This window comes from Schistocerca cancellata, chromosome 4 (assembly GCF_023864275.1).
Source record: "Schistocerca cancellata isolate TAMUIC-IGC-003103 chromosome 4, iqSchCanc2.1, whole genome shotgun sequence".
In the NCBI taxonomy this organism is placed as follows: domain Eukaryota; kingdom Metazoa; phylum Arthropoda; class Insecta; order Orthoptera; family Acrididae; genus Schistocerca; species Schistocerca cancellata.
In genome coordinates this window covers 851,738,992-851,757,088 of record NC_064629.1, presented here as the reverse complement: position 1 = coordinate 851,757,088, position 18,097 = coordinate 851,738,992, and the positions used below count along the sequence as shown (strand labels likewise).

Genomic DNA, 18,097 nt, shown 5'->3' with positions numbered 1-18,097 from the left:
CCCTCCATCTGCCCAAGGCATCCACAGGATTCACCAGCAGTTTTCCTGACCTGTCCAAAATACTTGTCATTTCCTTCTTACCTCCCTTTCAAAGACTGCTAATTACACTCCAGAATGGTTTTCCAGCAGCTTGACCCATAGTCTCCAACCTGTTTCCAAAGTCTTCCCAAGATTTCTTCTTGGATGCTGCAATTATCTGTTTGGCTTTGTTTCTTTCTTCAACATAACTTTCTCTGTCTACCTGAGTTCTAGTATGTAGCCATTTTTGATACGCCTTCTTTTTCCTTTTACAGGCTGCCTTGTCTGTGTAATTCCACCAAGCTGTTTGCTTCATCCTACTTTTACACACTACTGTTCCAAGACATTCTTTAGCCACTTCTAGTACTGTGTCCCTGTACCTTGTCCATTCCTTTTCCAATGACTGTAATTGACTACATTCAACTAACTGGTACCTTTCTGAGATCGCTGTTATGTACTTGTGCCTGATTTCCTTATCCTGAAGTTTCTCCACTCTTATCCTCCTACATATGGACCTGACCTCCTGCACTTTCGGCCTCACAATCCCAATTTCACTGCAGATTAAATAATGATCAGTGTCATCAAAGAATCCCCTGAATACACGTGTGTCCCTCACAGCCTTCCTGAATTCCTGATCTGTTATTATATACTCAGTGACAGATCTGGTTCCCCTGCCTTCCCAAGTATACCGGTGAATGTTCTTATGTTTAAAAAAGGAGTTTGTGATTACTAAGCCCATACTGGCACAGAAATCCAAGAGTTGTTTCCCGTTCCTGTTGGCCTCCATATCCTCTCCAAATTTACCCATAACCTTTTCATACCCTTCTGTTCGATTTCCAATCCTGGCATTAAAATCACCCATGAGCAGAACACTGTCCTTGTCCTTTACTCTAACAACTACATCACTGAGTGCCTCATAAAAACTATCCATCTTATCTTGATCTGTCCCTTCACAGTGCAAATATACTGACACAATCCAAATTTTCTTGCTAGACACTGTCAAAACTATCCACATCAGTCATTCGTTTACATACCTTATTGCAACTATGCTGGGTTCCATTTCTTTCCCAATGTAAAGCCCTACACCCCATTGTGCTATTCCTGCTTTGACTGCTGACAGGTAGACCTTGTATTCTCCCACTTCCTCTTCTTTCTCACCCCTTACCCGAATGTCACTAACAGCTAAAACGTCCAGCCCCATCTTACTTGCAGCCTCTGCCAGCTCTGCCTTCTTCCCAGAGTAGCCCCCATTGATATTAATAGCTCCCCATCTCATTACCATTTGTTTGCCGAGTCGTATCTTAGGAGTCCTTGGTTTGTCACCTCCAAAGGTCCGAGACATTTTGCTCTGATTGTTGCCAGCATCATATTTAAAGTACCAGGGAAGCAGGTTGCTAGCCTTACTTGCCCCGAGTCCCATTGAGTTTTACCCCTAACGGTTGAGGGACTAACCGGTGGATTTGGTAGTCTTTGCCGTATGAGCACACAGGTGACGACGACTCAGAATATGTCCGAGATGCCCAGCCTTATTCCAAAGTAACTGGTATCCCGACTGTCGGGACCACTTACTTGGCCACACATACATTGCCCGTGGTTCATGAACTAGGACATGACTACAGGAACCCACACCATTCTATCTTTATGTTTTTTATGACATTTGTGCTGACAAAGATGCTCCAACAGTCAAATTAAGTACTTTTGGTATTCAAAGGTGCCAAGACATTACTTATACCTTCAAAGAGCAGTAATTTATCCTGAACATCATCATTTACCCAGTCGACAACGTTGCTTTTTGACTTCTGCTGTTGTTGCATTCTGCCTCCGCCTCACTGAATGGGAGCTTCACACTCTTCTGATACATCAGATGGCCAATTTTCATTTTTGGAACACCCATTATTACCTTCAAAATAAATGACATGAGTCAGTGAAACTGCTGAGAATATAATTGTCATCCCTAAACACAATGGCTGACTGTTATAATTACCATGTATTTCAGAAGAACTATTTTCAGTTTCAAACCCCTCATCATAAATTTCAGATCCAGATGCTTCAAGCAGCCTCAGAATTTCCTCTTCAGTGAAACTGTCCCCCATTTTACAACAAATGTTTGTGATAAAGAGAACTACAGAAGCACACTGCAAGAATGAATGCGCAGGAATTGTTTCGGTGTCTTTTTTGAGTCACATAGTGCTTATAGTAATCACTCTAGCTTAGAGGTGGCAGGAACACTATCTAGCGGTTGACCAATGTACTACAAGAACAAAAAACTCAACTTCAGATGTCACCACACAGATATAATGCGCAGTACCCTGAAATAAAAATCAAGAAGGCAGCACTCGGAGATTCTCTGAGCACCAACTGTTACAGCAATAAATATGTGCTCATGGTTTCTATGGGCAGTGACTGGAATGTGTTAAATTTATTAACAATGGGCAACATGATACATTCAGTTTTGCATTAGTCATATATCTAATAACTGATTTTTGTAATTCTAAGATTCTAATCATTTTGCTTGTGCCTCCCCAAAAAATAATGCCATACCATTAACTGATTGAGAGTAGCTGTCGTAAACTATGTTTCTTGTCTCCATGTTAGTCGAATATGACAGAATCTTCAGTACAAATATCAGGCTGTTTAATTTACTTGCTAAACACTTTATGCGTGAAGACCAGGATAGATTTTGGTCCAAATGCATGCCTAAAAATTTAAAACAGTCCACTATTTTCAGATCTTAGTTTCTACTACTAATGTGAAATTCTTTTACATTATAGTTTTTAGTTTTAAACTGCAGCAAATGTGTTTTCTCAATATTCAGTTTTAGCCCATTTAGTTGGAACCAGTTTTCCAAACTGTCTAATAATTTTGTGACAGTTGAAGGAATTTGTTCAGGGTCACTGTGAAATGCATGGCAGACACTACATCCCACTGTATCAATTATTATGGCTTTTTAATATTCAGTTCCCATATAGAGTCCAGAAATAATGATTGTTTAAATGCCTCCATTCGTGCTGTAATTAATCTGATCTCATCATCATGGGAGCAATATGTGGGGGGTTGTAGTGTACTCCTAGAGTCATTATTTAAATCCAGTTGTTGAAACATTGTTAGCAGACTTTTCTGGGATAGTTCTTTCAACATCTCTGTGACACACTCTGTCATGGGTCAAACAAACATGTGACCATTGATGTTGAACTTCACTGTGTATGCTCAATATCTCATGCAGAAATCAAAGGAAGCTACCTGCTTTACCCATGACTTAGCCTTTGTGTTCATTCCATTACCGATTCCAACTGTGACTCACTAATATGGTATTTTCATTCAGGGTGTGTACAATTTTACATTTACAAACATTTAAAGCAAGTTCATAATCTTTGAGCCACTTTGAAATTTTTTAAATGTCTGACAGAATATTTTTGCAGCTTCGTTCAGACTGTGGTTCATTGTATATTACTGCATCATCTACAAAAAGTCTAAGGACACTATTAGTATTGTCTGCAAGGTCATTAATGTATCTAACATGAACAAAAAGGGACCCAACACACTTCCCTAGGGTACACACAAAGCTATTTCTATATCTATCGATGACTCTTGATCCCAGATAACATCCTGCAGCCTCCTTACCAAGAAATACTCAATCCAGTCACAAATATCATCTAATGCTCCATACTATCATATTTTTTATAATAAGTGTAGGTGTGGTACTGAGCCAAAAGCTTTAAGAAAATTGAGAAATACTGTATCTCACTGAATGTTTGATCCATGGTTTTCAGCATGTCATCTGTGAAAAGTGTATGTTGGGCTTCATGTGATCTGTATTTTCAAAGTCCATGCTGGTTCACATGGAGGACAATACACCACTATGTTTGAGCCCATAGTATCTTTTAAGATTCCACAACCTATGCATGTCAAGGATATGGGATGGTAGTTTTGTGGATTACCAGTGCTACCCTTCTTATAGACAGGTGTGACCTGTCCTTTCTTCCAGAAACTGGACATAATATTTGTTTGAATGATCTATGATAGATTATAGTTAAAAGAAGGGATAACGCAGCTGAAAATTGGGTCCAGAGTTTGACAGGGATTCCATTGTGCCCTAGGGCTTCGTTCAATTTTGACAATTTCAGCTGTATCTCAATGCCACTGACACTAATATCTATTTCACTCATCTTTTCAGTGGTATGAGACTTAAACTGGGGCAGTATAGTGTTTTCAGAGGCTTTTCATGATGTATGAATCAATTTTGGTGCAATATATATTCCATACAGTATTAAATACTCGCACTGCACAGCATTAGTACTTTGTGTATCATTTTGTTTTGGTTGTAACATTGTGATAATTTTCACATACTTACAGTTGATTGAATATTTTCTGGCAGATACCTCAACTGCATCAAGAAACCACATATCTCATATCTAACTATGAAATAATACTATTTTCATTGAAGAAACTGTATTAGATTCTCTACCATTGAAATACCCTGAAGAACCAAAGAACCTGATACACGTGCCTAATATCGTGTAGGACCTCCATGAACATGCAGGAGAGCCACATCAGGTTGTGGCATGGACTCAACTAATGTCTGAAGTAGTGCTGGAGGTAATTTACACCATGAATCCTGCAGGGTTGTTCATAAATCTGTAAGAGTACAAGAGGATGGAGATCTCTTCTGAACAGCACATTGCAAGGCATCCCAAATATGCTCAATAATGTGCATATCTGGGGAGTTCTGTGGCCAGGAAAAGTATTTAAAGTCAGATGAGTGTTCCTGGAACTATTCTGTAGCAATTCTGAATGTATGGGGTGACGTATTGTTTTGCTGGAACTGCCCAAGTCTGTCGAAATGCACAATGGACATGTATGGATGCAGATGATAACACAGGATACTTACATATGTGTCACCTGTAAGAGTCATATCTAGACATATTAAGGGTCCCATATCACTCCAACAGCACACACCCTACACTTACAGAACCTCAACCAGCTTGAACAGTCCCCTGCTGACATGCAGGGTCCATGGATTCATGAGGTTGTCTCCATACCCATACACGTCCATCCCCTTGATACAATTTGAAATGAGACTCGTCCAACCAGGTAAGATGTTTCCAGTCATCAACAGTCAAATGTTGGTGTTCAGGCATAAAACTTTGTGTCATGCACTCATCAAGGATACACAAGTGGTCCTTCACCACCAAAAGCCCATATCAATGATGTTTCATTGAATGATTCATATGCTGACACTTACTGATGGTCCAGCATTGAAATCTGCAGCAATTTGCAGAATGTTTGCACTTCTGTCAAGTTGAATGATTCTCTTCAGTTGTCTTTGGTCCCATTCTTGCAGGATGTTTTTCCAGCCACTGCAATGCCAGAGATTTGATGTTTTACCGGATTCCTGATAGTCATGGTTGTTGTTGTTGTTGTTGTTGTTGTTGTGGTCTTCAGTCCTGAGACTGGTTTGATGCACCTCTCCATGCTACTCTATCCTGTGCAAGCTGCTTCATCTCCCAGTACGTACTGCAGCCTACATCCTTCTGAATCTGCTTAGTGTATTCATCTCTTGGTCTCCCTCCACGATTTTTACTATCCACACTGCCCTCCAATACTAAATTGGTGATCCCTTGATGCCTCAGAACATGTCCTACCAACCGATCCCTTCTTCTAGTCAAGTTGTGCCACAAACTCCTCCTCTCCCCAATTCTATTCAGTACCTCCTCATTAGTTATGTGATCTACCCATCTAATCTTCAGCATTCTTCTGTAGCACCACATTTCAAAAGCTTCTATTCTCTTCTTGTCCAAACTATTTATCATCCATGTTTCACTTCCATACATGGCTACACTCCACACAAATACTTTCAGAAACGATTTCCTGACACTTAAATCTATACTCAATGTTAACAAATTCCTCTTCTTCAGAAACACTTTCCTTGCCATTGCCAGTCTACATTTTATATCTTCTCTACTTCAACCATCTTCAGCTATTTTGCTCCCCAAATAGCAAAACTCCTTTACTACTTTAAGTGTCTCATTTCCTAATCTAATTCCCTCAGCATCACCCGAGTTAACTCGACTACATTCCATTATCCTCGTTTTGCTTTTGTTGATGTTCATCTTATATCCTCCTTTCAAGACACTGTCCATTCTGTTCAACTGCTCTTTCAACTCCTTTGCTGTCTCTGACAGAATTACAATGTCATCAGCAAACCTTAAAGTTTTTATTTCTTCGCCATGGATTTTATTGCCTACTCCAAATTTTTCTTTTGTTTCCTTTACTGCTTGCTCAATATACAGATTGAATAACATCAGGGAGAGGCTACACCCCTGTCTCACTCCCTTCCCAACCACTGCTTCTCTTTCATGTCCCTCGACTCTTATAACTGCCATCTGGTTTATGTACAAATTGTAAATAGCCTTTCGCTCCCTGTATTTTACCCCTGCCACCTTCAGAATTTGAAAGAGAGTATTCCAGTCAACATTGTCAAAAGCTTTCTCTAAGTCTACAAATGCTAGAAACGTATGTTTGCCGTTTCTTAATCTAGCTTCTAAGATAATCTGTAGGGTCAGTATTGCCTCACGTGTTCCAGCATTTCTACGGAATCCAAACTGATCTTCCCTGAGGTCAGCCTCTACCAGTTTTTCCATTCGTCTCTAAAGAATTCACGTTAGTAATTTGCAGCAGTGACTTATTAAACTGATAGTTCAGTAAATTTCACATATGTCAACACCTGCTTTCTTTGGGATTGGAATTATTATATTCTTCTTGAAGTCTGAGGGTATTTTGCCTGTCTCATACATTTTGCTCACCAGATGGTAGAGATTTGTCAGGACTAGCTCTCCCAAGGCTGTCAGTAGTTCTAATGGAATGTTGTCTACTCCCAGGGCCTTGTTTCGACTCAGGTCTTTCAGTGCTCTGCCAAACTCTTCATGCAGTATCATATCTACCATTTCATCTTCAGCTACATCCTCTTCCATTTCTATAATATTGCCCTCATGTACATCACCCTTGTATAGACCCTCTATATACTCCTTCCACCTTTCTGCTTTCACTTCTTTGCTTAGAACTGGGTTTCCATCTGAGCTCTTGATATTCATACAAGTGGTTCTCTTTTCTCCAAACGTCTCTTTAATTTTCCTGTAGGCAGTATCTATCTTACCCCTAGTGAGATAAGCCTCTACATCCTTACATTTGTCCTCTAGCCATCCCTGCTTAGCCATTTTGCACTTCCTGTCGATCTCATTTTTGAGACATTTGTATTCCTTTTTGCCTGCTTCAATTACTGCATTTTTATATTTTCTCCTTTCATGAATAAAATAAATTATTTCTTCTGTTACCCAAGGTAACTTTCTACTAGCCCTTGTCTTTTTACCTACTTGATCCTCTACTGCCTTCACTACTTCATCCCTCAAAGCTACCCATTCTTTTTCTACTGTATTTCTTTCCCCCATTCCTGTCAATTGTTCCCTTATGCTCTCCCTGAAACTCTGTACAACCTCTGCTTTAGTCAGCTTATCCAGGTCCCATCTCCTTAAATTCCCACCTTCTTGCAGTTTCTTCAGTTTCAACCTACAGTTCATAATCAATCGACTGTGGTCAGAGTCCACATCCGCCCCTGTAAATGTCTTACAATTTAAAACCTGGTTCCTAAATCTCTGTCTTACCATTATATAATCTATCTGAAACCTGTCAGTATCTACATGTTTCTTCCATGTATACAACCTTCTTTTGTGATTCTTGAACCAAACATTAGCTGTCATTAAGTTATGCTCTGTGCAAAATTCTACTAGGCGGCTTCTTCTTTCATTTCTTACCCCCAGTCCATATTCACCTACTACGTTTCCTTCTCTTCCTTTTCCTACTATCGAATTCCAGTCACCCATGACTATTAAATTTTCATCTCCCTTTACTATCTGAATAATTTCTTTCATCTCATCATACATTTCTTCAATTTCTTCGTCATCTGCAGAGCTAGTTGGCATATAAACTTGTACTACTGTAGTGGGTGTGGGTTTCATGTCTGTCTTGGCCACAATAAGGCGTTCACTATGCTGTTTGTAGTAGCTTACCCACACTCCTATTTTTTTATTCTTTAGTAAACCTACTCGTGCATTACCCCTATTTGATTTTGTATTTATAACCCTGTATTCATCTGACCAGAAGTCTTGTTCCTCCTGCCACCGAACTTCACTAATTCCCACTATATCTAACTTTAACCTATCCATTTCCCTTTTTAAATTTTCTAACCTACCTGCCCGATTAAGGGATCTGACATTCCACACTCCTATCCGTAGAATGCCAGTTTTCTCTCTCCTCATAATGACGTCCTCTTGAGTAGTCTCTGCCCGGAGATCCAAATGGGGGACTATTTTACCTCCGGAATATTTTACCCAAGAGGAAGCCATCATCATTTAACCATACAGTAAAGCTGCATGCCCTCGGGAAAAATTTCGGCCGTAGTTTCCCGTTGCTTTCAGCCGTTCCCAGTACCAACACAGCAAGGCTGTTTTGATTAGTGTTACTACAAGCCCAGATCAGACAATCATCCAGACTGTTGCCCCTGCAACTACTGAAAAGGCTGCTGCCCCTCTTCAGGAACCACACGTTTGTCTGGCCTCTCAACAGATACCCCTCCATTGTGGTTGCACCTACGGTATATCTATCTGTATCACTGAGGCACGCAAGCCTCCCCACCAACAGCAGTAAGGTCTATGGTTCATGGGGGGGATATTCATGGTACACTCATGAAATAGCCATATTGGAAAATCCCCACTTCTTCGCTACCTTGGAGATACTGTTTCCCATTGCTCATGTGCCGATTATAACAAAGTGTTCAAACTCACATAAATCTTGATAACCTACCATTGTAGCAGCAGTAACTGATCTAACAACTGTGCCAGACACTTGTCTTATACAGGCATTACCAACTGCAGTGCTGTATTCTGCCTGTCTAAATATCTCTGTATTTTATATATCTAAAAACAAAGATGATGAGACTTACCAAACAAAAGCGCTGGCAGGTCGATAGACACACAAACAAACACAAACATACACACAAAATTCAAGCTTTCGCAACAAACGGTTGCTTCGTCAGGAAAGAGGGAAGGAGAGGGAAAGACGAAAGGATGTGGGTTTTAAGGGAGAGGGTAAGGAGTCATTCCAATCCCGGGAGTGGAAAGACTTACCTCAGGGGGAAAAAAAGGACAGGTATACACTCGCACACACACACATATCCATCCGCATATACACAGACACAAGCAGACATTTTGTAAATGTCTGCTTGTGTCTGTGTATATGCGGATGGATATGTGTGTGTGTGCGCGCGAGTGTATACCTGTCCCTTTTTTCCCCCTAAGGTAAGTCTTTCCACTCCCGGGATTGGAATGACTCCTTACCCTCTCCCTTAAAACCCACATCCTTTCGTCTTTCCCTCTCCTTCCCTCTTTCCTGACGAAGCAACTGTTTGTTGCGAAAGCTTGAATTTTGTGTGTATGTTTGTGTTTGTTTGTGTGTCTATCAACCTGCCAGTGCGTTTGTTTGGTAAGTCTCATCATCTTTGTTTTTAGATATATTTTTCCCACGTGGAATGTTTCCCTGTATTATATTCATATCTCTGTATTTTAATACGCGTGCCTATACCAGTTTCTTTGGCACTTCAGTGTAGATAGGAGAACAAATATTTGAAGATTGCATTCAGAGCTTTATGATTAGTTGGCTTTCAATGTGATGACCTAAATCGCAGTGAGAGATCAGGACAAATTTGTATAACTGACAACCATCTCAGAGACAAATATATAATGTGAATCAGTTCAACATAGTGTTCACAATAGTGTTTAGTTGCATCAGCAGTATATTGTAAAAGTGCACTGATGGATCTTTGCAGCATCTCATTCCATAAAATTCCAAGCATATTTAGCGAAGTTCACAACTGAAGAATACATACATATTTTCATTCACTTGATATTCTTACTCTCCCATTTCTTTGTAACTAAGGCATCAGTATCTTATTCAGGAGAATCATCCCCCCTCCCCCAACTATTTACACAGAGCTATTCTCAAATCTTTAAAAAAATTTGCTGAAAAACATGCAGTGGTGTTGTGTATTGAAGTTCATAAATAAATTCACTAACTGACTCATGTAATTTAGAGTAATTTATAAATTTGGCAAAATATTTATTGTACCCTCTTTTACATGGATGACCACTGCTAAGTACCTTCTCAATTTAGTAAATAGTGATCCATCTCCTTATACAGGTTATTTTCCATCCACTGCCTTCTGCTTACCATTATTTTTCATTAAGATGAGAATAAAAATGATTGATGTTATGGTTTTCAGTCTGAAGACAAGTTTGATGCAGCTCTCCTTAGTAGCATATCCTGTTAAAGCTTCTTCATATCTGCATAACTTCATGTGAACCTGGTTAATGTATTAAGCCTTTGTTTCCCTCTACTATTTCTACTCTACACACTTCCATCCATTACCAAATTGATGACTCCTTGATGCCTCACGATATGTTCTGTAAATCATCCCTTCTCTTAGTCAGCTTGTGCCATAAATTTCCCTCCTCCCCAATTTAATTTAGTTCTCCCTCATTAGTTATTTGATCTACATATCTAATCTCAGCTATTTCTGTAGACCAAGTTTCAAAAGCTTCTCTTCCATTTTGTGTCTCACCTGTTTATCACCCTGTGTCAGCAGCTGATGGTCTTAGGATTAGCATTGCTGCCTCTCAATCTCAGGGCCCCAGGTTTGACACCCAGCCAAGTTATGGATTTTCCTCGCTCAGATCTGTGTGTGTGTGTGTTGTCCTCATCATTATTTCATCATCATTGACATGTAAGTCACCAGAGTTGTGTCAACTAGAAACGCTTGCACCCCATTGCCAAATTTTCCTAGAAGAAAGATCCCGGTCACAAATGCTAAACGCACATTTCATTTTATTACTGCCCATCCTTCACTTCATACAAGGCTACACTCCATTCAAATGTCTTCAGGAAAGACTTCCTAGCACTTAAATTTATATTTGAATTTAACAAATTCCAATTTTTCAGAAATGCTTTTGTTGCTATTGCCAGTCTGCTTTTTATATCCACTCTAGTCTGGCAAACATATGTTATTTTGCTAGCCAAATAGCTATTCTAGGGCATTCATATTAACTTTTTCATTTGTCACCATACCGTCTCTAAGGTACTCACAAAATTTTCCTCCACTGTGTGTTTGACTCTCTCACATGGTGATGGCATCTTATATACATACATGACTTCATACAGTAATAGAATCGCACTCTCATGAAGTTTTGAAGTGTATGCTGCAACAACCTAATGTAATGGTGTATTCCAGGCATCATGATGACTGTTGACATAATGGCTCATCATCTTTCCTGTTATCTGCTGAAACCATTCCATTCTGCCACTTGCATGTGGGTGTAAAGCACTAATTCTTAATGTATGAATTCACAACAAATTGCAAAGTTGCTTCATCAGCTCTGGTGTCATATTAGGGACTTGGTCAATAATTGTCTCTGGAATACTAAACTCTAACAAGTAATTATTAACTGCAGCTTATGCCACGGTTTTCTCTTGTTGATTCAGAATGGCTGTCATTTCTATGTAGTGCAAAAGTGATGTATTATCATTAAGATGTAATGATTTCCTGTGGGTGTCTGCCAAAAAGGACATAAGATGTCCAAACCAATTATCTCAAATGGTTTACTGACCTCCAGTAATCTCTGCTGTGGAATATGCTGATGACTTAATTTGGCTCACTGTGAGCATGGTACACAGTTCTTGACATGCTGTTCTACAGCCTGCTTATGTATTCACTGCCAATATGGTTTAGCTACAATTTGTTCTGTTGTACTATGAGTTCATGCCCTGCTAACATACAGTCACACACCTGCTTTAATACTTGGTTTCAGAATGTAGCTGGAACCACAACATATCTGAGATTCATACATTAATAACACTCGATTGTGTACAATGAATTGTGGTTGCACTTGCAGTCTTTGTCAGTTTCTTGCACCTTCTGCCATTCTGCAGTGGTGGAATCTACTCATTATAAAGCACAGACTTTCTGACTAGCCCATCCATATTTCCATTTCCATGACCTATCTCAAAATCAAATACATTGAGTTCTAGCCTCCAGCACATTAACTTACTCAATGAATCTTTTAATCCTAACAGCCACTTCAACGTTGCTTGAGTCATTTTGGCTTTAAATTTTCACCCATATATAAAACACTGAAAATATGTTATGAATATAATAGAGGGAAACATTCCATGTGGGAAAAATATATCTAAAAACAAAAATGATGTAACATACCAAATGAAAGCGTTGGTATGTAGACAGACACACAAACAAACACAAATACACACACAAAATTCAAGCTTTTGCAACCCACAGTTGCTTATGTTATATATGAGATTCAGCATATCCTTCTCTGAGGTAGAGTAGTTGTTCTCTATTATAGGCAAATGAATGTTCTCCCCATCCACTTCCTGACTCAATACACAGTCATGCGCATTATTGCTCATATCACATGATAGTGCAAATTCCTTTTCATAATTCGGGAAAACTAATATCAGTCAAGATGTTAACAGTTCTATCAAATATCTGAACACATATTTGTACTCCACTAATCAGTAAAACTTCACTCCTTTACTCAACAGATGAGTGAGTGGCCATGCTATTTCCATCAATTTTGGCACAAACTATCAATAACATTTGACCAGACTCAAGAAAGTCTGTAACTCCTTCTCTGTGCAAGGTGCCAAAAAATCCTACAAGACTTTTATTATGCTGGAGTCCTTCCAAACTCCTTCATGACCAATTATATGCCATAAATACTGCACTTCCTCTAGTGAAAAGTGATATTTTTCTACGTTGAGAATTAAGCGTATTGTGCACCACCACTTAAACACTTCCATTACTCATAATAAATCCTCTTCCATGTCCTTTGTAAAGTGAGTTATGTTTTCTAAATAAACCATACATTGCTAGGTTTCAGTCACCAAAAAAACTCTGCCTAAGAGGCACTGAAATATAGATAGTGCATTTTGTAGTTCAAATGGCATATATGATGCTAATGATGTCCTGACAGGACCATAAATGCTGTCTTCGGGTGATCGTTTGATGCTGTTAACAGCTAATCATATCCATTTCACAGATCCACATTAGAAAATATCTGCATTGTCCTAGATTATCTAAAGTTTCTTTTAGATTTGGGATTGGATAAACATTTGTAACTGTATGATTGTTAAGGTACTGATGATCACAACAATAATGAGATGCCTTCATCCCACCTATATGTTTCTTTGGGTCAGTCACTACTGGCATTTCCCAGGAACTGATACTTTCCTCAAAATACTGTCTCATAACTATTGGTTAATAAATTCTTCCATAGCCACTTTTAGATATGTGGGATATGGTACAGTTTATGATACACTAGCAGTTTATTTCCAGTTGGTATCCTATGCTTTATCTCTGGGGTCACTAGGAAAGACCCACAAGGACTGAACAGATTTTCATATTCCAACAATAACTGCTCCATAGCTATCCTCTCTGCTCCCTCCGTGTGCGCTATGTTCTAACTTAATGCATCTATAGTGGTGGCTTGCTTAAGCAGTCTAAATTTGCTCTATTTAAATTCTCTTCCTGCAAAATTTCCAAACTGATGATTGTCAACCCTTTGGAGACATCCACATAAAATTTTCTTCCTCCAAAATTTCCAAACTGGTGGCTGTCAACCCTTTGGAAACATCCATGTTTGCAGGCGTATGTTTATCTATCCTGACAGGCATCACTGGCTCTCTGTCTAACTTCTGAAAGTATACAACACTCCTATGTATCATCTAATTCCATATTTCCTTTATTGGCTCTGTTAGACACAATACATTTACAGGCAAATTAGTTCCCATACTCACCCTCATTAGTTTTCCCATAACTTATAGTACATTATCACACAAATCAATCCTCAGTGGCCACACATGCAGTCTAAGTATTCATATTGCACAAGGGATGAACATTACAGCAGTGAGGCACTATCGGAAGTTTCCCACCAGATGGAATGATATCCAATCCAGTTCTACTGTGCCCAAAGCGAGTTCAATTTCAGCATGATAATTAATCAAAAAAACAAACCCTAAGCTTGGACAATAACTCTCACCTTTATGAGGCAAAACTTCCATACAAACCTGAATATTTTTTGCTCCAACCCATAAACTCAATATCACTGAATCCAACAAATGCATGACATTCCATCTCACTCCATGTACCGTTTCTTCCAAATCCACCAGAAACAAACGCAAAATAATTTTATTTAAAAAAGCGGATAAAGTGTCACAAGAAGCCTTCCTAAGAGACAATCTCCATTCCTTCCGAACTGACTACGCAAATGTAGATGAGATGTGGCTCAAATTCAAAGATATAGTAGCAACAGCAATTGAGAGATTCATACCTCATAAATTGGTAAGAGATGGAACTGATCCCCCATGGTACACAAAATAGGTCCGAACACTGTTGCAGAGGCAACGGAAAAAGCATGCAAAGTTCAGAAGAACGCGAAATCCCGAAGATTGGCTAAAATTTACAGACGCTCGAAATTTGGCATGGACTTCAATGCGAGATGCCTTTAATAGGTTCCACAATGAAACATTGTCTCGAAATTTGGTAGAAAATCTGAAGAAATTCTGGTCGTATGTAAAGTACACAAGCGGCAAGACACAGTCAATACCTTCGCTGCGCAGTGCCGATGGTACTGTTACCGACGACTGTGCCGATAAAGTGGAGTTATTGAATGCAGTTTTCCGAAATTCCTTCACCAGGGAAGATGAATGGAATATTCCAGAATTTGAAACACGAACAGCTGCTAGCATGGGTTTCTTAGAAGTAGATACCTTAGGGGTTGCGAAGCAACTCAAATCGCTTGATACGGGCAAGTCTTCAGGTCCAGATTGTATACCGATTAGGTTCCTTTCAGATTATGCTGATACAATAGCTCCCTACTTAGCAATCATATACAACTGCTCGCTCACCGATAGATCTGTACCTACAGATTGGAAAGTTGCGCAGGTCGCACCAGTGTTTAAGAAGGGTAGTAGGAGTAATCCATCGAACTAAATACCTATATCATTGATGTCGGTTTGCAGTAGGATTTTGGAGCATATACTGTATTCAAACATTATGAATCATCTCAAAGGGAACGATCTATTGATACGTAATCAGCATGGTTTCAGAAAACATCATTCTTGTGCAAAGCAGCTAGCTCTTTATTCGCACGAAGTAATGGCCGCTATCGACAGGGGATCTCAAGTTGATTCCGCATTTCTAGATTTCTGGAAAGCTTGTGACACCATTCCTCACAAGCGACTTCTAATCAAGCTGCAGACCTATGGGGAATTGTCTCAGTTGTGCGACTGGATTCGTGATTTCCTGTTGGGAAGGTCACAGTTCGTAGTAATAGATGGTAAATCATCGAGTAAAACTGAAGTGATATCAGGTGTTCCCCAGCAAAGCGTCATGGGACCTCTGCTGTTCCTGATCTATATTAATGATCTGGATAACAATCAGAGCAGTTCTCTTAGGTTGTTCGCAGATGATGCTGTAATTTACCATCTAGTGAGGTCATTCGAAGACCAGTATCAGTTGCAAAGCAATTTAGAAAAGATTGCTGTATGGTGTGGCAGTTGGCAGTTTCCCCTTGCTTTCTGCCATTTGCTGTAACAAAGCCATTTTTGCTACTGTTATAAAGCTGCATCATTCAGTCATCCAGATTATGGCCTAATAAAAAGGTTGCAGCCTAATGCCAGGAATCACAGTTTGTCAATCCTCTTCACAGGTACGCTCTAATTGTGGTTGTGCCTATTGTAAGCGGAACTGTATCATTGAAGCACACAAGCCACCCCATCTTGGTGTGGTCCATAGCTCATGGGGGGAATCAAAACTTTCTATCTCATAATAGTAATGCACAAATGCAGTGGATCACATGTAAAGAACTTGATGACAGTAAGATTCTCAGTCACATAGGGTCAAACTCAGTGCTGTGTTAAGAATATCTGGACAGAATGGTGATAAGGCAAATTAATGAAGCATTAAGCTGTTTTAACTATGATTACTCACCAAGGAAACTTTCATGCTTTACCATCCATGTTAGTGGTATATGGCACATGTCCATTGTTACTCACTCTATTGTCACATAATTTAAAGGGTAAGTGTTGTGCTACATCCTTCTCTACTATGCAGCATACTTTCAATTGACTATGTACAAATATTTATTTCTATTCCAGGTTCACGGGTGCTCTCAGTGGTCTTATATACATCTTTACTTTACCTAGCCTGTTACATCTTGCATGCCTTAGGAAACATGGAAAACTCACACTTGCTTCCACAATATTCCATCTGTTGATTCCAGTTATTGGGGGAGTAAACCTTTTGTCTCAGTTTTTTGTATCTGATCATTAAACAAGTGTCAGTCAGCTATGATTGAATAAATTAATTTTCTCACAGTGTTTTTGGTCAAGATGTGCAACCTAAGGTTGTAATTTTGCAACTGTGTGTGTGTGTACTTTAGTTATATCTGTGACAGAAAATACTTTAGCTATTTCTGTGATAGAGAAGTTTTTTACCAGATCAGTAATTATCAAAACATTACCTCATACAAGGCAAGACTTTCTTTTACTTTCACAATAGAGGATTAGTCAAAATTGTTAAAGCAAAAGTGTAAGCAATTAAATTTCATCCTTCAATACTGTACTTATATTTCTGTTTCCATTAAGTAAGATATATTTAACAAATTTTTAGAAAACTGTGTAAACTGAGTAACAGTGTGTCAAATGTGGTTCATCTCATTATAAAGCTAAAAATATTTTGTATGTTATGATCAAGGTTAGTGTCCTCACCTTACAAACCATGTATCTTTTTACCACAATGTTTTAATCTACTGTAATTGTTATGAATAAAATGCGAGCATAAAATCCTAGTGTGTTGAACATGTAACGCTATGCTGCTCTGAGCTGTAACTCACCACCCAAAATAAATGTACAATGCAGAAAGGAATGACTAAATGCATTTAAACATTCAGAACAATGTAATACTAATAATAACAGTTATTATAATTATTATTATATTTATTACATCATTGTAGAAATAAACAATGTCTAATGCACTGTACAACAATGATACTGACAAATATGCAACTACAGTGTGTCAACTATTGATCTTGCAAATCTATACTAAAATGATGAAATCTGTCAATGGTATGCAATGAGTGAGAAATTAACAAATCATTTGATTCTTGTTCAAAAGGAAGATTTTGCACAACTCTGTTGAATAGTGTGTGTGTGTGTGTGTGTGTGTGTGTGTGTGTGTGTGTGTGAGAGAGAGAGAGAGAGAGAGAGAGAGAGAGAGAGAGAGAGCACATCCATCTGTTTGATGTACGATAGTAATGTCTATTTACTCTTAATTTCATGTTTGGAAACTTCTTCTTCGTATAAATTAAGTCATAGTCAATTTACCAACTTTCTTATGCAGTCACAACAAGTGAAGAAATTAACTACATTTGCCATAAAAATAATTGCATATGATATAATGCTTCAAGGAACTGCAAAAATAAGGTTTTGTGAGATAAACTTCAGTAGATGATGAATAGTATCTTAGCAAATAAATTACTCTGAACAAATTATGACTAAGTTTTATATGTTTTCAAGAGTGCCCTAACAATAGTTTGTTAGGGGGATGGGCAGGCTGGATCCAGGGGTATGGAGTGTTTTTAATAGTTTGTAAAATGAATGATGACTTTTACATATCCATAAAAAAAGTTCCAATTCCAACCTCATTGAAAACCTACATAATACTGACTTTTAAATGGCTTTTCTTGAAAGAACACTTGAATATACTATACTTCTTTCCCTTTCCCTGAGAGTTAGGGCACCCCCCACCCTCCCTTGCTCCTTGGTATGGGCATCCTTGTATGTCTTTCTGATATTCTAATGAAGCACAGAGTTGTGAGAATCTATCATCCACCAAACGTAGAAGTGGGTAATTTCCTCAACAGCTTCAGTAGCATAGTCGAGCAAGCTGGACCCAATG

General features: G+C 38.8%; 1 protein-coding gene across 2 annotated transcripts in view; it reads left to right on the top strand.

Annotated features, from left to right (window-relative positions):
• The window catches only part of LOC126184966 (sodium-coupled neutral amino acid transporter 9-like), a 347,307-nt gene extending 329,619 nt beyond the window's left edge, over nucleotides 1–17,688 (top strand). For both annotated transcript variants that reach the window (XM_049927662.1, XM_049927663.1), the window contains exon 12: nucleotides 16,297–17,688. In XM_049927662.1, the coding sequence (XP_049783619.1) occupies nucleotides 16,297–16,471 (175 nt within the window). In that variant the 3' untranslated portion in view covers nucleotides 16,472–17,688. The remainder of the gene's footprint in view (nucleotides 1–16,296) is intronic.
• The last annotated feature ends 409 nt before the right edge of the window (nucleotides 17,689–18,097 follow it).